The following is a 26,032-nucleotide window of genomic DNA, read 5'->3' as shown; positions in this document are numbered from 1 at the left end:
CAGGTTTTTGCATTGACGTAACATTTCACCCCAAAATCATAAGGGAAAGAAACAAATAACAATATGTTTGAACATAATGAACATATTGAATAAATCTCAGCCAAGAGCTGCCCACTTTCACCTTGGAAAACCAAAATGTAAATCAGCCAACATCTGTTTTTGTTTTGTTTTTAACAGTATGTGCCATTTCCAAATAGTTCTTTGAGATTTTGATTGTTTTAAAATCAGGACCTTGACTGGATTCTAGAATCTTCATTGTTGTAGTAGCATTCATTCTCTTGTCCGTGAGACACTTCAGTGTTAATTTGCCCTTACAATTTCTGAAAACTTTTCACCAATCTTGCAGGGAAGTGCAACAGGTCCTCTTGCAGTGTTGTCCTATTATTTTGCACCATCCACTCTTGCTGGGCAGGGCAGTGTAAGATCTGCACCACATCATTTAGAATGTTGGACAAAATGTCTATATTTCTGAATTCCACAATTCTCTCTAAAATATCTGGTCGAAAGAATTCTAACTATACAGTTTTAATGATAATCAATCCAAAAAGATGCCTCAGAAGGGTATTTTCTAAAGAATGCAGTCTACACTTGACATTATCCTACTCTTTAAGCGGAACCCACGCACACGTATACGCAAACAATGCCGATGATGGAAGATATGCTTTGTCTCCTTCAGCAAGGCCCACCTTAGGGACAAGCTGTCAACAACATCTGTCACATCACCTAAACAAAGCACCTGCTGAAGGTGAGCTGGAGAAAGCGAGACAGGAGATTATTAAAATAAAAGCTCTCAATGGTAAGATTTATTCTTTAGACACCTGCTAGACGCATTTGGCTTTTCCTGTTCTTGAGAATGACTGAATGGTCCCCCTTTTATGAGGGAATTAAGAGCAGGATGAATATAATAGAATAGAATGAAGGAAGGATGGAAAGAAACATCTGAGGAATCAAACTTGTAATATCTGAGGAATCAAACGTGAGGAAACAGTCTTTGTACTTTGGACATTGTTCCTCTCTTTTCCTCTACGCTTGGCTGGTCCTTCACATCGTGGTCAGTACAGCACATCATTAATGCCGGTCTGATTGACAGCTAAACTGACAGCCAAGCTGTTTGGACATTGTGGGTGGAAACCCTTTTTTTCCTCATTTCCCTAAAGAAAACTGACAAGCGCATAAAGAGACAGGAGGAGAAATGACATGTTCAGATCATTGTGTATGTGTGTGTGTTTGTGTGTTCAGCACATGAGCACTATTTGTGCTGAGATATTTCATTTAATCAGCAATTCCATAGGGATCTATGTCGTTGCACAAACCCGGACGAGCTCCCGGTTTTGTAACGTCTAGGTCAGTGTTTCCCAACCCTGTCCTGGAGGCACACCTAACAGTACACATTCAAACTCTTGACACATCAGAACTCTTCGGCTCGTTCACTCTCAGAAAAAAATTACAAATGGCGCTAACTTCTGTAGGATTGTGTCCCTATCTAGAATCAGATACCTCTGGTCTAGGACTGTAAAGGCTGTGATGTCGGGTCGGCAGATATAGTATCTGTCAGCCAAGTTTTTGCGGTGTGTTTCACACCGTTGACACGATTCACACCACCATGGGCAGCTTTTCGGTCGATTGAGAATGTTGAATCAGCATCAGAGCTGTTGTTGAGAGAGACCACTCCGCTGTTCAGCTAAGTGAACCAGTGCACGATAAGAAAAACAGAAGTGACAAAAGCAAGCAAACAATGAAGTCACCAGAGCACAAACAAAAGGCTCTTCTAATTTTACACCTTCATCTTATCTGAGCATTCCAATACTAGAGTATTTTCATAACATCATGAACGTCTGGAATGAAGAAAGTGGAGACCAACTGTGGAACATGATTCATATTCAAAATAAGCAAGCGCTGCATTCCAGTGCTGCGTTCCAGTCCAAAATGGTCATGCCCTTCACTCGCTAACTTCCCTCCGTCTCGTTCACTCGGATGTATGTCATTGCTTACGTTGCACGAGTGCCCACTACTGGGGGAAACTGCAATGGAATCAGCTATGGAGTTAGTTTATTATTTAAATTTTTTTTCCTTTAAAGGAACACTCCACCGTTTTTTGAAATAGGGCTTATTCACCGTCTTTCCTACATTTAGATAGGTGGACAAACGCATTTTTGTCTCAGTGCATGCATTGTTTTAGTTTGGCAGCGCCGCCGATAGCTTAGCATAATGAATGGAATCCTTTGTTGCCAGCTAGCATGTCATGAGTAAAAGTAATATAAAAAAAAAAAACAAAAAAAACAATTACTTCTTGTGGCCTGCATAATCACAATGAGTACAAATAGCAATGCAGATTAAGACTAGGCGATTTCCTAGGCAGATATTGACTTGGGACTATATTGGGGGGGAAGCACAGGCGAAGCACTGCAGTATTTGAGGGGACAGCCATTTGTAGTTGTGTCCGAAACAATAGTGGACGTTATTGAGTGAACTCGTTCAATCCCACGATGCTCCGCAATAACGAGTGTACAACCGATGTACGCTCAACGGCTAAAGAATACCCATAATGCTATGAGAGTTGCAAGCCAAAACAAATCGTCCAATGTGGGTATAACATAATATCATACACGTATAAATTCCTTTTTAATTGATTATTAAACAGTTTAATTAAGGTTTATACATCGTTTCCATGACAAAGTTCAAGATAATTCGTTTCATCTTACTACTGGACCTGCCAGTTCACAAAAGTTTCAAAGAATTATTAAACAGCAAGCACAAACTACGCAAAAACGGCTGCCCTTCCAGCCCACTCAGTGTCTCTTTTCTATTCACTCCCTTAAGTGAATTATATTAGTGGACTAATGTAGGGAATAGTGAATGGGGGTATAGGGGGCGATTTCGGACACAGCCCTAGTTCTGATTTCCCTTTAGAATGAGGAATACAGACTACTGGCACCTGCTGTTACAGAAAGTTATTTCTTCTCATGCAGAAGCATACGTTCTAGCTCTTTTTGGCCCAGACAAATGCAATGCAACAATACAGTCTGCTTTCATCGCCACTAGTTCTTTGATGTTGGCTTGGTGTGTTACAGCCTAGTGTCATGGAAATGTATAACTCTTGCTTTTTTTATTTTAAAAGTTATATGTTCCCACACAAACATTACATTGCCCCTACCCTCAACCCCCCACACCATCACTTGCATTACTTTATATTAGGGATGCTCAGTCACTCACGGCCCAAACGCATGTACCGTTCACGCTCACCAGAAATGTCCGCCAAAAAACGTGCCGACATGAAATTTATCTGGACTTGTTTCTGTTTGCAATAGCCATAGTGTGCTGTAACATGGTGTGTATAGTCGTGCTGGGCAACGCTGGTAAAATTACGCTATCCTCTAGTTCACTGAAATCTGCACACTGATAATAGCTTTGTAGGACTACTTTATTCTGATAATCTGATTCTGCTGCATAGAACTGAATTAAGAATAATATATTGATATAATATATTGATATTTAATATTATTTTAATATATATAGGCCTATTTTCTGTCCGATTATTTTATTGGATTGAATTTTTTTTTTTATTCAGATTCATTAAATTATTGAATTTATTAAAAAAAGTTTAATAATAATATAATTATATATAAAAAAAAAACTAATTTAAAATAATAAATTAATCATTTTTATTTTAAGTCATTTTCGGTTTTCGGCCAAGTGCATACAGAATTTTCGGTTTCCGTTTCGGCCCAGAATTTTCATTTCGGTGCATCCCTGCTTTATAGCATATTCCTCGGACAGCAAAACAGAAGAGATGGCAAGGATATGTTGAACTGCATGAATAGTGCTTTTTTTGCCTACTTCCTTTCCAGTGCTAACAAACATCTATCTTGTCAAGCCTGGGGTGACCTCCGCTCAATGTTTCAATTTGGGCTCACTGACAGAGCCATCACTTGCCTCCTTTCTGTCAGACTCTTCCAGTCCACAACAAATGCAGCTAAATAATGCAACGTGCCCTTGAGTTTACACACTCCTCTGATCATCCTTTTAAACAAATGTGTGCCCAGAGCCATAACATCTGAAGTGTTGTCAACTTTGGGCAGGAAAAAAAGCAGGACACAAATATATAAAAGACAAATTATTGCTGATGATAAAAGAGAGAGGGATGGAGGAAAAAGAGGGGGAAGATGAGAACAAGAAACAGGGCATTGGGGCATAGAATGTGTAGTAGGATAAAGTAGTGTATATTTTTGGGGTACACAATCTCGAGCCAAAAGTGTTGTAGAAACTAATTTACTGTCCTGCTAGCACTGACACATTACACATACATAATATTATAGCATTACCTTCTGTATGCTTTCCCGCAATTTCATTAGAAAGTGCATGTTGTGCATTAGTGTTATTTGGTGCGTGCAATTAAATTTCACTGTGGCATGGAACGCATGTAATAAGTGACCAATTTATTTAAAGTGAACATGAACTCAAAATTGAGCATATTTATATTTGACTCCATTTAAAGGTTTCAAAAGTGACTTAAGCATTAAATAACCTAAATGAGCTTTGATCAATCTCGAATTCTAAGTTCTTGGGTTTGCACACCTGTGTGCAAGGATAAAAGCAGAGCGTTATGAAGGACAGAAGTAAAGAGATTGTCACATCTGTTCTTTGACCTTGTTCTTAATTTAATGATGGAATGAAAAGTGGAAATTGAGGTCCTATGTTATACGGCATGCCCTTAATATATGTGTGTGCTCTCGTTCTGCCTTCACATGCAGCCTACTTGCTTATTTTCCATTAAAATACAATATAGTGGAAATAAAATGATTATAAAAATCATGCATGACACATTGCAAAATTATGTGAGCTTTTTTCGAAAGGTTTAAACCAAGGGCAAGCCAGTGTTGTTTTAGTATTCATATTTTGAATGGGCTTTTATTTGATTTATTTTTGGTTTAAGTTTTAGTAATTTAGTTTTTTTTTTATATATTTCCATTTAGCTTTATTTCCGTTTTAGTTTAATAATTTTACAACTTCAACTTTTTATTTCAGTTAGTTACAAGTGCACCATTTCTGACTTGATTTTCATATAATAATTTGTTTTATTTCAGATTTATTTTAATAAATGGAAAAAAAAAAAGTTGTAGTTTTACTTTTAGTTAACAATAACAACACTTCAGGAAACTATTCAAATAAATTGAAGGTCAAGCTCGTATGCGGAGTGCTATTTGTGTGATGGCTGAGCTGCTATAGAAATGGTTAACTATCCTAATATAGAGTGCACCACTAGACAACTCCTGCCCTGAGATCGTATTGAACTTATCGTGTGCCACCTAGTATTTCCTTTAGCCATGCATTTTTCCGTCAACAACCAATCTTTGTGGTGACATTTACAGAATGTCTTTCTTTGAGTGTAAACAAAAAAAGAAATAGGATGTTGCCTTTTGCAGTTAAAGATCAGTTCAGCTTCCTATCCTGACCTGACATTTTTTTGTTGTTGTTGTTAATTTGTTTTATGAAGGACAAGTTGCTTATGTTGGCTTATGTTTTTTTTTTTTTTTTTCTGTTTGCTTGGAGAATTTGTTATGTTAGTGCAAAGATTCTTTAGTATCTGGACAGTACGCAACTCTGTACTTGTCTCTATCCCTATCTGTTTCTTCTAGAACATGCTGGCAGAGAAGGTGGAGCAAATGATGGAGTGGAGTTCCCGGCGTTCTGTGATCCGTATGAACGGGGATAAGTTCCGGCGGTTCGTCAAAGCTCCACCCCGGAACTATTCCGTTATTGTGATGTTCACCGCGCTACAACCCCAGAGACAATGTTCTGTCTGCAGGTGAGACACACACATTCATCTTTTAGTGTCTGTCCACAGGTATAATGCTGTATTTACTGAAGTAAAACAATAACACCGGGGGCGTAAACACGGACATATATTAAGATTTGATCTGCCCCAGAGCACCACCGGAGAGCTTCCTACATCTGTCTATTCCCAAGCAGCCTCATTCCAGACATCATTCCCATCTATTTATCCCACGACAGCTACTTAGCCCCCATCCACTCACCTCACATCCATCTCTCCCCTCATTATCCTTCAATCGTTGGCTAAAATGACTCCGTGCTCGTACAGTCGTGTTCCTCAGCTGAATATCAAACCTCGGAGTGTGAACCACTCACTCTAGTCCTATTCAGAATTCAGAACATCATCTACCAGCTTCATTGAATAAAGATAACGGACTGGAACAGTCATGTGTGCTACCAAAATAGAGGAAGTTAATTTAAAGCAGATCGACCTTTAAGCGTCCAGTCACCCGATTACGTCAACGTGACCCCTAATGCTTTTTTAATTATCTGCTGTCTACTCAAATCACATGTTTATGTATATTCTCATTTTTTCCTCCTTATTTGCCCTCAATCCCCATCCCTGTCAATTCTTAATTGATTACTTTCTCCCTTCATTATTTTGTCTTGAATACTGTAGGAATAGGTAACAATGGTTGACTAATTGACTAGAAGTTGAACAGTCTATCTGTAACTTTAGCCGGTTGATAGTTTGCATGGAAAAGTCTTTAAATTCATCCCCACTATAGTATTGTTGCTACATCCATATAGATTCAGACATATTTCTTAAATCAACTAGTCACTCAACCTCACTTTCATGCCTGTATGTTGTCCAAGGGTCCTTAAAAGTTTCAAAATGTCTTAGTCACTTTGAATTGAAGGCTGTACAAAGTCGTTAAGTAGGCTATCTTAAATAGCATGGGGGGGGGGAATAGTCTTAAATGTCATAATCAGAGAACAGGAATTGCTTCTCAAATACCGAGTCAGTGCTGTGCTTTTTGTCATCTCCCCAAAGGTGTTCATGAAATGCCATTTTACCCATGTCCCGAAGGACTTTGCTCTCCAGAGCACTTTTGACTGCAGTAAAGTCTCAATGACAGATCAGTTAACGTCAGCTCGGCCCTCGCTTTTTAAAAATGGACACTCAGCATTACATGAAACATTAATGTGTATAATCATGCATATTTAAACATGTTTGTTTTTACTACCTGCAGAGTGCTCTGCTTTATTGATGTTTATGGGTACATTTAGTTTATTGATGCATTTAACAAGTCTTTAAACCGGACGCTTTCAATCTGTAAATGCATGTTTATTTAGCACTATTTGGATGATATTTGTTTTCTGAACAATGTTTAAGTTACAATTATTAACATGGGATGCCTATCCTTTCATAAACTGATCCAGAGGGCATTGGGATCCCTGTAGAGTTTACTAAGATGGGAGTGTCTGTTATCTGGATTTGGCCCTTACGGAAAGTGGTGACCTGGAGGTGCAGCATGTAACCCGAAATAAGACTTATTTATGTGCAGGGTTTGAAATCCAAATTAACTCTCACTTGATATGTGTGGTTTGTCTATGCGAGTATATGGGGAAAAACATGAGCTCTTTGAAGTGATGTGAGTGCTTTTGATCCTATTTCATCAATGTTTAAATTCTGTTAGTTTATGTATTTGTGGTGGACAACACAGTGACAATTGCCAGGAACTGGCAGGTGGATGTTTTTGTTGCGTCTGCGAAAGAACAGATACCTAATTAGCAGCATTGTCTGCTTATCTTTTATTCTCTTGTTCTCTTTATACTGTCCACCTAGTGTGGAATAAACAGCAATCACTGTAATAAGTAACAGTGAGATGACACTCTTGTAATGAAGTCCTTCTTGTTGGCTTCTTTTGGTTTGCAAGCTTTCTTCTAATGAGTAATATCTTACTCTCTCTCTGTCTGTCTCTCTGCTTCTGAAAATGTCTTTCTCTCATAGGCAAGCTAATGAGGAGTATCAGGTTCTGGCTAACTCCTGGCGATACTCTTCGGCCTTCTCTAACAAACTCTTCTTCACGGTTGTGGATTATGATGAGGGCGCTGACGTCTTTCAACAGGTAAACATTCAACTCCTCTCTCTTTATCTCTCATTCACATGGATTTGGTCTGGTCTGTTTAGCGATTTGGTTCATGCAGAGGGCCCTGCAGAGAGAAAACAGGCATATCAGGGAATTTTACAGTGATTTCCAGGCCTGCACAGTGTCCTTGGTTCCTTCAAATTATTTAAATGTTGAATTCACTTCAAAATTGACAGCAAAAAATCTAATATTGTCATATATTTTTTAAATACCTTTAATGGCATATAAAAATTATCACTCACATGGTATTTTACATGAATTTAATTTATTTTAATGTATGTAGTTAAATATTGCTGTTTATTAATACAACCCCAAATCAGAAAAAGTTGGGACACTGTACAAATTGAGAGTAAAAAAGGAATGGAATAATTTACAAATCTCATAAACTTATATTTTATTCACAATAGAATACAGATAACATATCAAATGTTGAAAGTGAGACATTTTGAAATGTCATGCCAAATATTGGCTCATTTTGGATTTCATGAGAGCTACACATTCCAAAAAAGTTGGGACAGGTAGCAATAAGAGGCCGGAAAAGTTAAATGTACATATAAGGAACAGCTGGAGGACCAATTTGCAACTTATTAGGTCAATTGGCAACATGATTGGGTATAAAAAGAGCCTCTCAGAGTGGCAGTGTCTCTCAGAAGTCAAGATGGGCAGAGGATCACCAATTCCCCCAATGCTGCGGCGAAAAATAGTGGAGCAATATCAGAAAGGAGTTTCTCAGAGAAAAATTGCAAAGAGTTTGAAGTTATCATCATCTACAGTGCATAATATCATCCAAAGATTCAGAGAATCTGGAACAATCTCTGTGCGTAAGGGTCAAGGCCGGAAAACCATACTGGATGCCCGTGATCTTCAGGCCCTTAGACGGCACTGCATCACATACAGCAATGCTACTGTAATGGAAATCACAAAATGGGCTCAGGAATACTTCCAGAAAACATTGTCGGTGAACACAATCCACCGTGCCATTCGCCGTTGCCAGCTAAAACTCTATAGGTCAAAAAAGAAGCCATATCTAAACAGGATCTAGAAGCGCAGGCGTTTTCTCTGGGCCAAGGCTCATTAAAAATGGACTGTGGCAAAGTGGAAAACTGTTCTGTGGTCAGACGAATCAAAATTTGAAGTTCTTTTTGGAAAACTGGGACGCCATGTCATCCAGACTAAAGAGGACAAGGACAACCCAAGTTGTTATCAGCGCTCAGTTCAGAAGCCTGCATCTCTGATGGTATGGGGTTGCATGAGTGCGTGTGGCATGGGCAGCTTACACATCTGGAAAGGCACCATCAATGCTGAAAGGTATATCCAAGTTCTAGAACAACATATGCTCCCATCCAGACGTCGTCTCTTTCAGGGAAGACCTTGCATTTTCCAACATGACAATGCCAGACCACATACTGCATCAATTACAATATCATGGCTGCGTAGAAGAAGGATCCGGGTACTGAAATGGCCAGCCTGCAGTCCAGATCTTTCACCCATAGAAAACATTTGGTGCATCATAAAGAGGAAGATGCAACAAAGAAGACCTAAGACAGTTGAGCAACTAGAAGCCTGTATTAGACAAGAATGGGACAACAAACCTGAGCAACGTGTCTCCTCAGTCCCCAGACGTTTGCAGACTGTTATAAAAAGAAGAGGGGATGCCACACAGTGGTAAACATGGCCTTGTCCCAACTTTTTTGAGATGTGTTGATGCCATGAAATTTAAAATCAACTTATTTTTCCCTTAAAATGATACATTTTCTCAGTTTAAACATTTGATATGTCATCTATGTTGTATTTTGAATAAAATATTGAAATTTGAAACTTCCACATCATTGCTTTCTGTTTTTATTCACAATTTGTACAGTGTCCCAACTTTTTCTGATTTGGGGTTGTATTATTTATATATTGTTACATGCAGATTAATTACTTAAATTATATATATATATATATTACGATTTGTGGAAAAACATGTCTTGATTAGAAATTTTAAGTTAAAATTTTAAAATGTACTAATTTTAACAGTTGCTATTTGGTACAAATTATGGTTCTTCTGAAACAGGCCTAATGTATAATACTAATACAAAAAAAAATTTAATTAAAATGTATTAATACAATTAAAACGTAGTAGTAGTACTAGTAGTAGTAGTAAAAAAATAATGGAATCTAGGGCTGCTTGATTTATGGCAAATATCATAATCATGATTATTTCTGTTCAGTATTGAAATCACAATTATTTAACACATTTTTTGGTGGCAATAATATCAAATTTCACGATATTTCACAATTACTGATACTTCAGCAAAAACTAATACTTGTGTATTAAAACTAATGTCAGATAAAGCTCCTCAAAATGGTTACATAAGACAAGTAAAAAGTCAGCAATACAATAAGAACAAAGAAACTAATTACAAACAAAGCTGACAAATAAATAGAATGAAAACAAATTAAATTAACAGTTTTAAGTTTTTTTCAGGAAGATGTACTACAGGTACTAACAGTGGTATTCAGATAAGTAATAATAGCCTACAACAAAAATTGATTAGTCAAATGTAAAATAACAGTATATAATAGTCTTACTGTACACAATAAATATAGATTGATCCTAATTAAAGCTACTCAAGTTATTTAGTCAAGATCAGTGAGTGATTTTCCTTTGTCATTTGTTGTTTGATTGTAATTAATGACAGACTGCAGCAGGTATATTAGGCTGCTGTCACTTTAAGAGTAATAAAAATGTCATAATGAAATCCTTGGTCAAAAGAGTTGATGACTTTGTTCATGGTAATTATTTAATAATAACCTTACAAAATAGGTGTATAATTTAAATCAAATTAAACCAAGCTCACAAAAGACAAGCGTTTCCTGACCACATTTACTCTTTGTTCCATTCTTCTGGCTATGCATAGATCTGATCTTTCACATGTATGCTCAAATGGTCTCAACTTCTAATTTGTCAGAGCCTGACAACTTCAGGAATTACATTTTAAAAAGCAGCAAGAACAATCAAATGGAAAATAGCTCCCCGTCTATTTTCCATGTAATGAAATGTCACACTTCTCAGAAGCAAATTATAGAGAAGAAAATCTTTATGACACAGAACATGCACATTAATTTAACACACGCTGATACGTAGCTATTCTACTGCAATTTGCACACTAAAGAGAGTAAGGTTGTGAACGAAGCTTTATCATAAACTGACATTTCCTTGCGCCTATAGATGTCTGCACAGCTGTATCTAGGGTAATAGTCATCAATTAGACTGACTTGCTGTTGTTTCCTCTGTGGAGTCTCTCTTATTTGGGTTCATCAAAAGCCTTATGCATTCTAGTAAAACAAATTGCTCAAGCTCATAAAGACATCAAGCCCTCAGGAAAGTATAGTGGACAAGACTCAAATGAGCTTTCTGATTTCTTAGTGTATAACCTAGTTTACATAATGCTTTGTTTGGAATAATCACAAATCTAGGATTTAAGCCTTTGGGTTACAGTTACCAGATCAGATATCACACAGCGCTAGTGTAATGGTGAGGTTTTCACATTTATAAGAGTGGCTGGTATTGTAACTGTAAGTGACTGTACATAAATGCATTAACTACAAAACTAGTTGTTACACAATTGAAAATTCCAGTCCCTTTAGTGGAGAAACATGAATATGTGGTATACTTTTAATATTTTAAATTTAATATAATTTATTATTCAGTCCTCGAGGTAATGTCATACCAATTTACCCATATCCGTTATGAGGTCCGAAATAATTTTCCTATGCTAAATAAATAATTCTAGTGTGGCAAACTATGCATTCTGGAAAACTGCAATGGCTTCTGTTCACCCGCACTAAACCCATTTCTTGGAGGACATGTGGGTTAATGTTGATTTGATGTGTTTTCATCCAGCATGGGGACAGCATTATTAGTCAGTCCATTAGTATGCTAATAAACAGATGTGTGTTAGAGGTGCTGGTTAATAACGTTCCCCAATGTTTTTAAGAGACTATTTCATCATCAGCGATTACATGATTGCTCCCCATGTTTGAAATTATATGTAATTACATGAATATCACTTAGGTAGATTTATTCTGTGTTCTTTAATGAGAAGGATAAAAAAAAAATCACTGTCATGCATAAAATAAGATAGGAAGAGAGGAAGAATGCCCAGCTGCACTTTTCCATTCAACGAAGATGGATGGTGACACTGCAAAGCTCCAGAAAGCACATATAAATATGACTCATGCACTATATATGCCTTCTAAGCCCATGACTCATTCCTATATTCCTATATTATGCAGCAAAAACTGTTTTCAACATTAAAAAATGTTTCTTGAGCACCAAATCTGCATGTAAGAATGTTTTCTTAAGGATCATGTGACACTGACAACTGGAGTAATGGCTGCTAAAAATTCAGCTATACCTTCACTGAAATTAATTACATTTAAAAAATATATATTAAAATAGAAATTGGTTGATGAGAGTAAGGACTTCTTTCAAAAACATTTGAAAAAAAAAAAGCCATCCATATGACTCATGCACAATATTATTTCTAAGCCCAAATAATAGCGTAGTGTGAGAAACTATTCAAAATTAAAGCCATATTGCAAAATTTAAGTTTACTGATCTTAGTAAAAAAAAAAAAAAAAAACGCAATTAAGGGGCCAAACACAAACAAGAAGGCATGATAAGTCATGCTATCATGGCTGGGATCATCAGACCAACTGCGTCAATGATCAATTAAAGATATATCAAGATCATTTTAGGCAAAATGGTTGAAAAATCATATACAGTCACTAATAATGTGATTTAAAGGGCACCTATTATGCAAAATTCACTTTTACATGGTGTTTTAACATAAATGTGTGTTGGCAATGTGTGAGCAAAACCACCCTAGAATGATAAAAATCCACCCAGTAGTTTTTTTACTATCTCAATAAATCATAAGCACTGTCTCAGAACACCCTGTTCTAGATTTTCCTCATTGTGACGTAGAAATGAGCTAAGCCCCACCGACGTGATTTGATTGACATCTGGTTTTGGCATAGACCCCGCCCTCGGTGATCTGCATCCTCCATTGTTTTCAACAACAGCCGGTAATGTCTCCTAAGAAGTGTAGGTGTTCTGTTGTGGGATGTAAGAATGGACATAGTAGTCTTCACTGACATCAGAGCCACTGAAAACACAGCAGATGGATTTTATTTATGAAGAAAAGGCACCACTTAAACTTCCTAAATACAAGAATCATTTTCTGACTGACTGTTTAGTGAACGAGGGTCAAAGTTAATCCTCAAGTGTGGATCGTTGCCTACTGTTCGCGATCCAACGTCACCTCCAGAAGAAGTAAGTGTATTTTATGATTTTTGAGCAAATAGTCATTTCAATCGATGTCAGCCAGTTCAAAAACAAATGCGTCTAAAGCTATTTATTGTCGTTGTCATAGGATGTCTCAACAAACAACGTCACAGTTTTATGTCACGTAGGCATTTTTTTGCAGCATTTACAAATGTAAATAAATTAAGGTCTGCTCTATCTCCATTGACAGTATGCTATATAAACGTCTATCTCCCTCCCCTTAAGAAATAAATAAATAAATCGTTTGTACTTAGCAAACGTTATCACAGTAGTGTGTGTGTGTGTGTAGTTTAAAAAAATTGCGCGAACGTTATCACAGTTCGTGTGTGTGTGTGTGTTGCACATCCATAATGGCAAAGGGGACGCGACTAAAACTTTGTAAGTACATAAATGTATCAAATAACCATTCCGAGACGTTTAGTCCATTTTCATTCGTGTTTATTCTGTGCCGGAGTCTCTTCATCATCTAGGTCCAGCAGGGCGGGGATATGCAGCTCATTTACATTTAAAGTGGTAGACGCCAAAACAGCTCTTTTTAAAACAGGCCCCAAAAATGACATTTTCAAATGGTTATAATAAATTAACTGTGGGGTATTTTGTGCTGAAACTTTACAAATACATTCTGGGGACACCCAAGACCAATATTACATCTTCTAAAAAGGGGCATAATAGGTGCCCTTTAATGGTTTATCACTATTGACCAATAGGTGACACTGTGACCAAAATTATGTGGTGTGGTCACAATGACACATGCGATGTTTGGTGTAAATATGCCAAAGCTTTGCAAAGACACAGCCTCAGAATCGTTTTGGTATCATGCCTTCAAATTTGTTGATGCGGTACAAGAAAACGGTTTCGTCTATCGATCCAAAATCCAGAACTTTTTTTTTTTCCAGCCTGGTCTGGAAGATGATCTGACTCGAATTTGGTGAAAATCGGACCAACACTAGTAGTTTAAAAAAAAAAAATCTAAATGGCGAACAGGAAGCTCAGCCGACTATGGCAAAATTAGCTTTTTACTCGGGATGAGCCAAGGAATCTATTAAGACTAGTTTAATTTCAACAGGCTAATTTAATCAAAAGTTATTAGCAGTTTTGGAAATTTAATTATAACTTTTGGCTCCTAAACTTTTTTAGTACTGTCAGGGCATGGTGTCGAAGACACATAGAGAGTTTCGTAATGATCCCCAATGAGTTCGTAAAATATAGCATTTTACGACAAAATAAAAAATGGCCGATGTGGAAAAATTGGGTATTGTTTGACATGCTGCGTTGAATCTAAAGACACCAGTTTTATCATTTTTGGCAAAGAAGTTATAAGAAAAAAAGCCATTTTTCATATCACCTGACCCCTAGGTGGCACAGCACTGAAACTGTGCAGGTACCCTCAGGTCATGGTTTTCATAACGCACACAGTCTCAAATCCATTTTGGCATTCTATTTGCTGAATTCTTTTGCGCGTTATTGGAGAACGGTTTGACAAATCAACTTAAATTCCTTTTTGTCGGCATGGCCTGAAGATGATCTGATTACATTTTTGTGAAACGGCCTAGGAGGAGTTCGAAAAAGTATGTTTTTCGGAAAATTCAAAATGGCGGAAGAGTAAAAATTCATTTTGTTTCTAGCCCTTATGGTTCAAAAGTTATTAGCATAAACATAAATGAAATTTGGAGATTTGGTGGCGCTGGAGGAATAGAATTAGAAACTCCAAAATTGCTGTGGTTAATGTTCAGACTGTCTTCTATCTGTGTGACAAATTTCATAACTTTTCCATAAGCTGTTCCAGCCCATAGACTCAAGAGCAGAAGAAGAAACCGAATAATAAAAATAGGAACGCCAGTGGATACAATTGTAAGCTGGAGAAACTGAAAGAACTGGTTGAGATACGACCACTCCTTGAGAAGACAAAGGACCTTTCTGGAAATTAACATTTGAACTCTCTCTTGTGAAAATAGCAAGTCTCACCTAAGCAATCCTAATCTACATTTCTTCCCCTCTTCCCCCATCCCTCATGCTGAGACCACCAAAATTCACCCAACAATCTATAATGTGAATAATTATCATACAGTATTACACATGTTTGGTATCGTTTGAAATGTCTCAGTGCAACTGGTACAAAGGTCTCATTCCCAAAGAAGTAAAACAAAAAGTAATAAGGTTTTAAGAGTTTAGAGATAACTGGCACACAAAGGAGGGTGGGTCTCCAGGCAAACGGGACTCTCAGCATCATGTATTTCCTAATGTCGGGTTCGCATCTCTTCTCTTTTATTCCAGAGCATTTGATGTTTTGTATTGATCATCTTTGAACTGATTATGAAATTGGCGTGATATATTAACCTGACATAATAAATTGTAACCATTGATTTTATTCTAACGGACTCTGGCATTATTTTCAGTAAAGAGTTAAAACGAATAGTCAAACATTCGCTCACATTTAATGATGCACAGATATCATTAAAACCTTTTCATTTATTGAGTCAGATGAAATAACGAGGTAATTACATATGAGAAAATGCATTTCATTTAATCAAATTACTTTGCCGCAAGGAAAGACAGTAATGCGCAGAGACCTTCACCCGCTGATCTGATGCCTCCATTGGGTCAATTGAGCGCGGGCTTACACAATGGCACAATAAGTTTGACCATGGGGCTTTAGAAAACGTTTAACATAGCACACAAGACGTATGGATTACTTTTAAGATACTTATATGCTGTTTTTTGTGTCCTTTTTGGAGTTTACCATTATAAATCACTTTCCACATTTGTTTTATATAATAGAGCAGCTCAGAAATAACATTTCCCTTTGTGTTTCACAGAAGAAAGAAAATACAAGGTTGGAACTAGAGATGGGAATTTTGGGTCATTTTTTACACAAACTTTTCAACATATCACACCACATGTGGTGTTATTTATAGGCTCTGCGTCATGTTAAAACCGTTATAAAAAAAAAAAAGTAACACAAAATTTAAACATCTCACAACACCCTCCATTGTGTTCCACCGAGTTACACTCAGTCCACTTGCTTTTGAAAGAAAGAACACGTCCTGTTTGAACACCCTGAAATCCTTTTCGAAGTGTACATCACTTTTGACCCAAATTGCTGCTCATTTTGACTGCAAGGTATCACTAAAAAAGACTAACAAATCACAAAATTAAGAATGAAGTGCTTTTTTGCGATCGATGACTGCTGTCACATCAGAGTACTCAAGTAATCATGCACATCCTTAGCTGAAACAGCATTGGGTCAAAACATTCAAATATTTGTGAGAACCCTCTGCTTTTAACTCTATCATTTTATTTTTTCATCCAGTTGTTCTCTCTCTCTGTCTCTCTCTGGCCCTTCATTCTTGTAGTGGGTAATTTACCTCCCTCTGGAGGCTCTTCAATTGCTCCTGTTTCCTTATTAAAAGAAATCTCTGTAATACGCATCGCACTGTTCCTGCTGCTTTATTGATTTATTAGCAGATATAAATGTTTTTGTACTCTTGTTTATCTTCAATTCATCATTCCCCTCCCCTCTCCTCCCTTCATATGGTTCCTGTTCCTCTTCTCTCTCATATGTCCTGCTTTTCTTCCTCTTCTCTCTCTCTTTTCCAGCTAAACATGAACTCTGCCCCAACATTCATGCATTTCCCAGCGAAAGGGAAGCCGAAGAGGGCAGACACCTTTGACCTTCAGCGCATTGGCTTTGCCTCTGAGCAGCTGGCCAAGTGGATTGCAGACCGTACTGATGTGCAGGTACTGTATGATATACTGCTGCACTACCATTCTTTTTATATATATATATATATGTATGTGTGTGTGTGTGTATATGTATATATATGTATATGTATGTATATGTATATATATGTATGTATATGTATATATATGTATATATATGTATATATATGTATGTATACTTTTATTCAGCAAAGATGCATTAAATTGATCAAAAATGACAGTAAAGATATTTATAAGGTTACACATTTCTGTTTCAAATAAATGCTGTTCTTTTTAACTTTCTTCCTGGAAAAAGTTATCATGATTTCCACAAAAAAAAAAAAAAAAAAAAAATATATATATATATATATATATATATCAGCACAGCTGTTGTCCACATTGATAATAATTATAAGTGTTTCTTGAGCACCGAATCAGCATATTAGAATATAGAGTTATTAGATCATTTGATACTGAAGACTGGAGTGATGATGCTGAAAATTCAGCTTTGCCATCACAGGAATAAATTATATTTTTAATATATTAAAATAGAAAACAGTTATTTCAAATTGTTGTAATATTCCACTACTGTACTGTTTGGTTAGAAAATGCAGTCTTGGTGAGCATAATAGACTTCTTTCAAATATTGTTTCTTTTGTTTTCTCAATATTCTTTCAAATATTGCATTGTGTTAACAATTAGCAAGTTAGCATTTACTGAATTAGCTATTTAAACCTAGTCAAGTTTCCACTACTAAAAATAATTAAATTGAGATAATGTGATATTTTTAAGTTAAATGTATGTATTAGCTTACTCAAGTATTTCAAGTTAAGAGCAAATAAAATATACGAGTACAAAATAAAAATCTAGCAGTTCTGCTTAACTTAATTTTTTTTGATGTAACTGATTACCTTTTTTTCTTTTTTTTTCTTTTTTTTGATCAAATTATTTGGGTTTACAGTGTGGTGTCTTTTGCCTGATGGTTGTTTTTAAGAAATTAATTTGTATTTATTAGTTTGACTAATACTCATTTGAGAAGCAGCTTTTATGAGCAACATTGCAGATGCCAAAATGGGAAGAAATAAATCTCAATACACTTTTTAAAAGTGATAAGTAACATCTTTCCTCCTGTCTCTTGAAAATGCAACCTCTTTATGACCTTTCAAGACACGTTAGCAGTTTTATACATAATAATATAGTGATTGCATAACTGATGCCAAAAGCTTGAAAGTAGGCTATAATTATGTGTCTGATAATTCTACAAGACTGTTTGAGGACAAATATAAACACTCTTTTGATTAAAGGATTTATTCTGTGTTTTTAATGATTACAGTACAGACTTCTGTAATCCTTACTTTGTTGAATCTGTTTGGAATAGTGAACTCCTTCCAGCTTGCTTGGTAAATCTAGGTTTTTGTCAATGCAATTCTTAAAGAAAAAAAAAATCAGATCAGTGATGAAATGTGCAAACTGAAAGATTCACAAAGCCTACGAAGTAGAACCGAGCAGCGATTTTATGTGAAGGCAGAGCCAGATATGGGGTCTCGAGGAAATGGAGACAGATAACATCAATTTCCCCATCATGTTAACATAGATTTTCCCTCCAGAGAAGCTCTCATTGAAAAATATCACCGGCACCTTAATGCATTTACAGACGACTGCCTTGGAGCACTGGCACTAATTCAGTTGCCTTATTAAGACTCTACCTCGGTCTCAGCTTTAATATTTTTGAATAAGTCACTTAAGGTATATACATATATCACCTTTAGGGAAGGGCTGAGTTAAATCAGTTGATGAAAAGCTACTTTTTTTAAATGCAGTGCACTGATTTAGAAGCGCTGCTTCATATGGAGATCATATGTCAGTAATGCTCTCCCCTCCATGCAGTTGGACTCATTGGGCCCTATCATACACCCGGCGCAATACAGCACCAAACGCGACGCAAGTGTTTATTTCTTTATTTTTTGCTAGTTTCAGCCCGGCGCAGTTATCATTTTCACGTCCTGCTCCACATTGTTTAAATGGCAAATGCATTTGCGCCTATTTATGTGCCCATGGGCGTGCTGGTCTGAAAACGAGGTGTTTTGTTGGAGCGTTGCTATTTTGAGGCAACTGAAATAGATTTTTTTATGTTATTTAAAGAGCGCGTTCGTAATATGTGCCTATAAGCGGGTCCACAACATGTGTACAATCTACTTATTACACACACAGGGACGCGGAGCAGCACACAAACTAGCCAAATATTAAAAATAAAAGGATTACAATGTAAAATATTAATATTGTGTACATAAAGATATGGTGGAATCCGACTTGTCCAGTAGATGATTAACCTCGCGCACGAGCAGATCCGCTTGTGCTCTGGAGACGCGTTCAGTCTTTCCGCTTGCAAATTCTGTCATGTAAATAGCAATCTGCCAAGGTGCGAGCGCAACTGGCTTTTAAAGGGAATGGGAGATGAGACTCTGGTTGGTTTATTTCACGTTACGCCCAAAACACCCATTACTCATTAAGAGAATAGGGACAACCCTTTTAGACTATGCGCCATGCGCGCCGACCGTTTTTCCCGTCGTTAAACTAGCAAAAGTGGATTTGGACACACCTAAGTGCAATTGCGCCCTCCACTTTAGATCATGTGCTTAGATCGTTGAAATAATAAGGCCCATTATCTTTGAGTCAACTCCATTTCACATTTTTGCAGAGGCACTGAAAGACTTTGTGTACTTGTCACGGGTGGTTGCAGGAAGGCAGGTGGAGACGAGGATATAATTCCAAAACGAAGGTTTATTGGTAATTAAACACAGGACGGCAGAACAGGTAGCCTAGCAACACACACTAAATATAACAGAGATCGGACGAAGACTGACAGAACAGACGGAACTTAAATACAAACACAGATAACACTGATTAACAGAACACAGGTGATACAGATGACGTTGATTGACTAAACAGGTGATACAATAGAACTGAAAATGACAGTAACCATGGAAACGAAGGAGTGGCGGGAAAAGAACAAAGGAAAACAGGAACAAATCAAAACACAAACTGAAAGTCCAAACATACACTGACACGTAACTATTTTATTCTATTTTATTTTATTTTATTTTATTACTCTGTTTACTAAATTACCATACCATTAGCTAAATTAGCTATCAGTCTTTGTCGGCCTATCTGTGCGCATTGGATCGTTGCTCGTCCACCCCCTGGAGTAGACAGAATTATAGATGAAGTCGGCCATTTTTGTTAGATTAATCTGATCTGATTCGGAGGCAGCAGCAGAAGCTGTAGTACACATTTTGAACTTTAAGACCTTGAACGACAGGCACTAAACGTGTTTACAGCCCTCTGGGTCTCGCATCACAACACTCATAAATAGAGCATCCTGAGCGTCCAATGCGTCTTAGACTTACTAGCCCTCTGGGTCTACTTTTGGCCTAAGGCGAAGAAAAGAGTGCAAGAGGGAAGGGAGGGATCGTCAACCTTTGCAGGAATGAATGAATTCAATAGACAATGGCTGTTTGATACCTAAGGCAATTGCCTCGCTGCAGACAGTTAGTGACTTCACATGCAGTGGTTTTGAATGAAGTTTCCTCATCAGGAAAAGTTCCATTTAAAGTAAGAAGATATTCAGACTATAACATACAAATTCTGTTGAAAGCAGTTCAAAAACTGCCATTTACAAATTAATTACATACTTTTTCAAGTTTTACAAACTACCATTGACTGTTTTTAACTATGATGGTGACCAAGGTTGGCCTTGAGAATAACTTGGTCTTAGCCTTTTGAATAACTGTTTTCCTTGCTTTTATTTTGTGACTATTTTTATTTGTCTCTATGTAAAGTACTTTGAATTGCCATAATGTATGAAACCCGGGCTTTAATTTCCTCTTCATTTTTTTCAGTTTGACGCTTTTTAACCCTGAATTTAGCCTTGTTCATTTATTTCATATGTTTACCAAACTAAGGTTTACTTTTTCATTTTGAAAGTGGAGTGAGGTTTATAGATATTGCTTAATTATTTCTCTTGTTTGTCTTAACACGACAGGTATCAGAATACTGTCATCTTCTTTTCATGTTTTTAAAAACCCTATTTTAACGGGCTTGCATTTACCAATTCCTGAGAAAACATCCATCCATCCATCCATCCATCCATCCATCCATCCATCCATCCATCCATCCATCCATCCATCCATCCATCCATCCATCCATCCATCCATCCATCCATCCATCCATCCATCCATCCATCCATCCATCCATCCATCCATCCATCCATCCATCCATCCATCATTCTTTCTTATTTTTTTATTTGAACAATTTTAAACCATGTTAGAATTGTTAAAATGTTGATGTAATTGATGTAAATGTTGTGAATTCTAAAGATGTAATTGTGTGATAAATCAAAAGATGTAATTGTGTGATAAATCAATAAGTATTTAATTTTATTTCTAGGTCCCTTATCAAACACAAACTTCTTTGTAACAAATTAAGATGTTAACATGTCAGTAGCCACGTTTCCATTACCCTTCAAATTGCGCAAATTGAAATTGCGAATTGAAAATACGCTCAATGGAAACACATCAATTTCGCAAAAACTCCCATTTATCGCAAAAAAGTTTTTACGCTTGCATGAGGTGGTTTTTCAGGCAATTCGAAAAATAGATATTTCTCAAAAATGCAATGGAAAGAGTTTTTGCGCATTTACAGGTCACCTGACTTAGAAGGCACGGTGTGTTTGGACAGAATACGAGACGAGTTCTTTATTGAATTCATAAAAGACAAAAGAATGACAGAAATACTGGATTCTAAACCTCAAAGAAATGCCACAATCAAGACCTCAGCAGAAATGAGTGAGAAAAACCCAGAAACACTTCATATGTGCCGCTCACAGACACAGTATAAGGGTCTTTCCTTGCCATTAATGCTTGGATAACACGCCTACGTTTCCTTCCATTAATAATAATAATAATGTCTAGTGCGGTACGTGGCTGTGATATATATATATATAAACTTACCAACGTCCGTTGCCATGATTTTTGGAATGACTTATCACGAGAGGAAAAAAGGACATTTTAGTCGCATAACATCGGTTAATGGGAATGCCGTCATTTTGCAATAGTTTTTTAGCGATATTTAGAAAAAATCGCAAAAGTTTTGCGCGAATCTTTAATGGAAACGCGGCTAGTGTCAAACACAAACTTCTGCTTTGACACTGACATGTTAACATCTTAACTTGTTACAGAAAGTCCATTGCTTCCACTTCATTGCAGCATTCATTGTTCATGGAGCATTGGCATTCAAGTCGTTATTTCTTAAATATAAGGTGTTGGTCAAAAGTTGAAATTTGTTTTGTTTTGTTTGTCTAGATTCGGGTGTTCCGGCCACCCAACTACTCGGGTACGATCGCTCTGGCTCTGCTGGTGTCTCTGGTCGGTGGGCTCCTCTACCTGCGCAGAAACAACTTGGAGTTCATCTACAACAAGACTGGCTGGGCCATGGCCGCACTGGTGCCTAATGTTGATTATTTAGCCCTAATTCAAATTAAAATGCTGGAGCCATGCTCTCAGTTAAAAACTGGCCAGATCAAACAACAGTGCATTTCCTGGCAGCAGTACAATGGGCATCTCGCTCTGGCCCTAGAACCGTTCAACTTCAACACTTTTGCTATTTCTTTATAAGGTCCTTTAAAAAAATAAAACCAGCTGACCATGGAGTAAACCTAGATTAAAATTATTTATAGAGTTTTTAAGCCATAAAATAGGCCAATTTATTGTATCTAACCCAGGATGATGCAATAAAAACAGAAGACAACAGCTCAAGGGGAAAAAAGCATAGTCTTGTTGTGCTTTTTACCACCTGGGGCCCAAATTATGTGCTGTGTCTTGCATAAAAGTTTGATTGAAAGTGTTGTGCTGTCTGTAAATTGTAGAGCTTGGGCTTTTAATATGTATTCCCCAAAGTCTGAAGGCTGACCTTTACTGCTCTGATGGATAAAGTTTGTTATCCACCATATTGATTATAATGGCAGTTTGAGGGAAGGTTTTTTTTTTTTTTTTTTTTTTGTAGACTGCTAGAATGTAATCAATCTTTATCGTTCACTCTTTCTGTTTGTCATTCTCATATCACCATATAACTCACCTAACAAATCTCTCTCTCCCTCTCTTTTTCTTTTCCTCAGTGTGTGGTGTTTGCCATGACGTCAGGTCAGATGTGGAATCATATCCGTGGTCCTCCGTATGCCCACAAGAACCCTCAAAATGGTCAAGTGGTAAGTGTCTCAGAGCTCCATGTGTGTCACACCACTCGTCTAAACCTCTCCAAACTCAGTTTGTGTCTTGACTTGATTTTCTTTGCTTGTGTTTATGCATTAAATGGCTATATGTTATGTGAAGTTATGTGCATATGAAAAACAAGCTCAAGTTCTTCTTGGTATATGGCCCATCCCGTCAGTTCTCGGGCAATGAATCCTGTGGAATATGAATTCCTACAAAGGGTATAGCCTTCATTCATAAATACAAAAAATTGCACAGTGTAAATATAACTGGTTCACAAATAATGTGATGGAACCAGACAGCACTATGAAAAAATGTGAATTGGATGTCGGATAAGTGACCTGGATGGTAGAGCACATTGTTTTTGCACAGAGGACCCAAATTTGAATCCGGCTCATGACATTTTCAGATATAACCATCCCTCCCTCTGCTTTACTCCCTATCCTTTTATGTCTCTCTCATGTTTCTAGGAATATGAGACAAAAACAATCTATGAAATAGAGACAATGCAAATACTGTTACTATTATAATTGTATACTATATATTCAACACACACACACTGCCTTACATTACCATTCAACTGTTTTCTATATAATATATTTAAAAATGTAGTTTATTCCTGTGATGGTAAAACGGAATTCAGCAGACATTATTCCATTCAACAGTGCTATATGATCCTTCAGAAATCATTCTAATGTGCTTATTTATTGTATAATAACATTTCTTATTATTATCAATGTGGAAAACATTTTTTTGTGGAAAACGTAATACTTTTTTCAGAATTATTTGGCAAATATAAAGTTCAGATGAACAGCATTTATTTTAATTAAAATTTGTAACATCCAAAAATGTTTAAAAACAGTATATGCGTGTGTGCAAATATTAATATAGCAGGGTTCCTACACAGGTTGGAAAAATATTGATTTTAAAAAGTAATTTCCATGTCTGGATAAGTATGGGGAAAAAACCCTATTCCGTTTTCAAAAAATAAATTTATCATAAAAAAGTGTTTTCTTGGAAAGTTTAGTGACCCTTTTAGTGATTGTCAAACATGACTGAATGAATTCAAGGCGCACATTTGCATTACTCAAAACTGTTTGTCTTTACCATAAGCAAGTATCTTTTCAAATTCACAAAGAGAAACCAGCAACAGAGTAAAGAGCAAACAATCATCTAAATCAGACTGTACTTTGCTATTTGATGATCATGCAACATCAAACCACATTTACAGTATCAAACTGGTGTGTCATAAGTGAATATATGCACATTATGCAGGTTATAAAGCATTTTAAGTTTGTATGTAAGTGCATGATATGCACAAAACCACATTTAAAAAAACTGAAAATATTACAGACGACTGTTCTATAGACCAAATATAGTGCTGAAAATAATGCTGTGTGAACCATTTATGTTAAAATTGGTTTGAAAAATGTACAGAGAGGATTTGAAATTTGAGTCTGGAATTTAGAAATGGAAAATATGTAGGAACCCTGTTATAGTATCATATTATAATAGAGTGATGTAACATTAACATTTAGTGTGACTTAATTATTTATGAATACAAAAAAAAAAATGCTTAAAGCCAGCTAGACACAGCACAACAATGGAAAAGAACATATTTCTCGAGGGGTGTGTGTGTGTTGATTGTTTAAATAATGGACCTTTTTAATATAGCCAAGGCTTGTTGTTAATATGTACCATCCTGTGATATATTTACACAAAAACAATCCACAGCAGCTGTTCTGCATCTACCTCTTATTGGCTTCTAAGTGATCCCTCCAGTCAATAACACAATAAATCTGAAATGATTAAGGCCTTTTAATTATTAAAATATAAATAAGAGGATCAGCTTCTTTCAGTGCATAATCCTTCCCAGTAGCACTTCATCACCGTCCCTCATTAAGCTCCAGACAGGAAGTTGAAGCTGCGTTTCTTCATCTAATAGCCCTCTGAAGCAGAGGTGAAATGAAAATGCTGATGACATGGGGAAATTAAAGTCAGTGAGGTAAGATTGTAATATTTAACCTGTGCTATACAAAATATACCATTAGTGCCATTGTAAAGTTATTCCCCCATTGACTCAAGACCTCGATGCAAATTACCTTCCAGAGCCTAATCGACAATTAAAACATTTCCGTATCCAGGAAGAGCTAAAATATATAAGAATTTCAGAGTAATGCCATATATATTAGATGGTATTACAGTTTTTGGTCCCACTTTATATTAAGTGGCGTTAAGTACTATGTACTTACATTGAAATTAATAATTTGATACAGTTGACTTATTGTGTACATACATGTTTTTACATTGTACTTATATTTTAAAAATACCAGCATTTAATTTCAGATGTAATTAATTTATGTAATTACATTTGTAATTACACAGTTGACCCTTCCTTACACCTTAACGCACCCTTACACCTATCCATACCACCACACCTGTCCCTAACCTTACCCGTATCACATCTCAATAGCAGTAAAAGTGTCTTACAACAACATGAACACAATAAATACATTGTACTTATTTTTTGATGTAAGTACATAGTACTTAAAGCCACTTAATATAAAGTGGGACCCAGTATTTTTTTTAAGTAATTTAGTAAATATTACATCATGTCATAGTCATCAATTTGACACTATATTTTACTCAGACTCAAACGACATTTAATTTACTCTAATGTATAAGATGTTCAATGTTACAGTTAATCTGCTTTCAGCTCGTCAAACTTCAAACATACTGTGATTTATATTATTTAAATCAACTGTAATCTTTCTAGATTGTTGAAATCTGTTTTTTGTCATGTGTAG

At 36.4% G+C, this 26,032-nt stretch overlaps 1 protein-coding gene across 3 annotated transcripts in view; it reads left to right on the top strand.

Annotated features, from left to right (window-relative positions):
- The window catches only part of tusc3 (tumor suppressor candidate 3), a 100,597-nt gene that overhangs the window by 34,223 nt on the left and 40,342 nt on the right, over positions 1 to 26,032 (top strand). For all 3 annotated transcript variants that reach the window (XM_079898780.1, XM_079898778.1, XM_079898779.1), the window contains exons 2-6: positions 5,637 to 5,806; positions 7,787 to 7,904; positions 16,858 to 16,998; positions 22,320 to 22,460; positions 23,132 to 23,221. In XM_079898780.1, the coding sequence (XP_079754906.1) occupies positions 5,640 to 5,806; positions 7,787 to 7,904; positions 16,858 to 16,998; positions 22,320 to 22,460; positions 23,132 to 23,221 (657 nt within the window). In that variant the 5' untranslated portion in view covers positions 5,637 to 5,639. The remainder of the gene's footprint in view (positions 1 to 5,636; positions 5,807 to 7,786; positions 7,905 to 16,857; positions 16,999 to 22,319; positions 22,461 to 23,131; positions 23,222 to 26,032) is intronic.

Source organism: Squalius cephalus, assembly GCF_949319135.1.
Source record: "Squalius cephalus genome assembly, chromosome: 2".
NCBI lineage: Eukaryota > Metazoa > Chordata > Actinopteri > Cypriniformes > Leuciscidae > Squalius > Squalius cephalus.
This window is presented reverse-complemented; position numbering and strand designations above follow the sequence as displayed.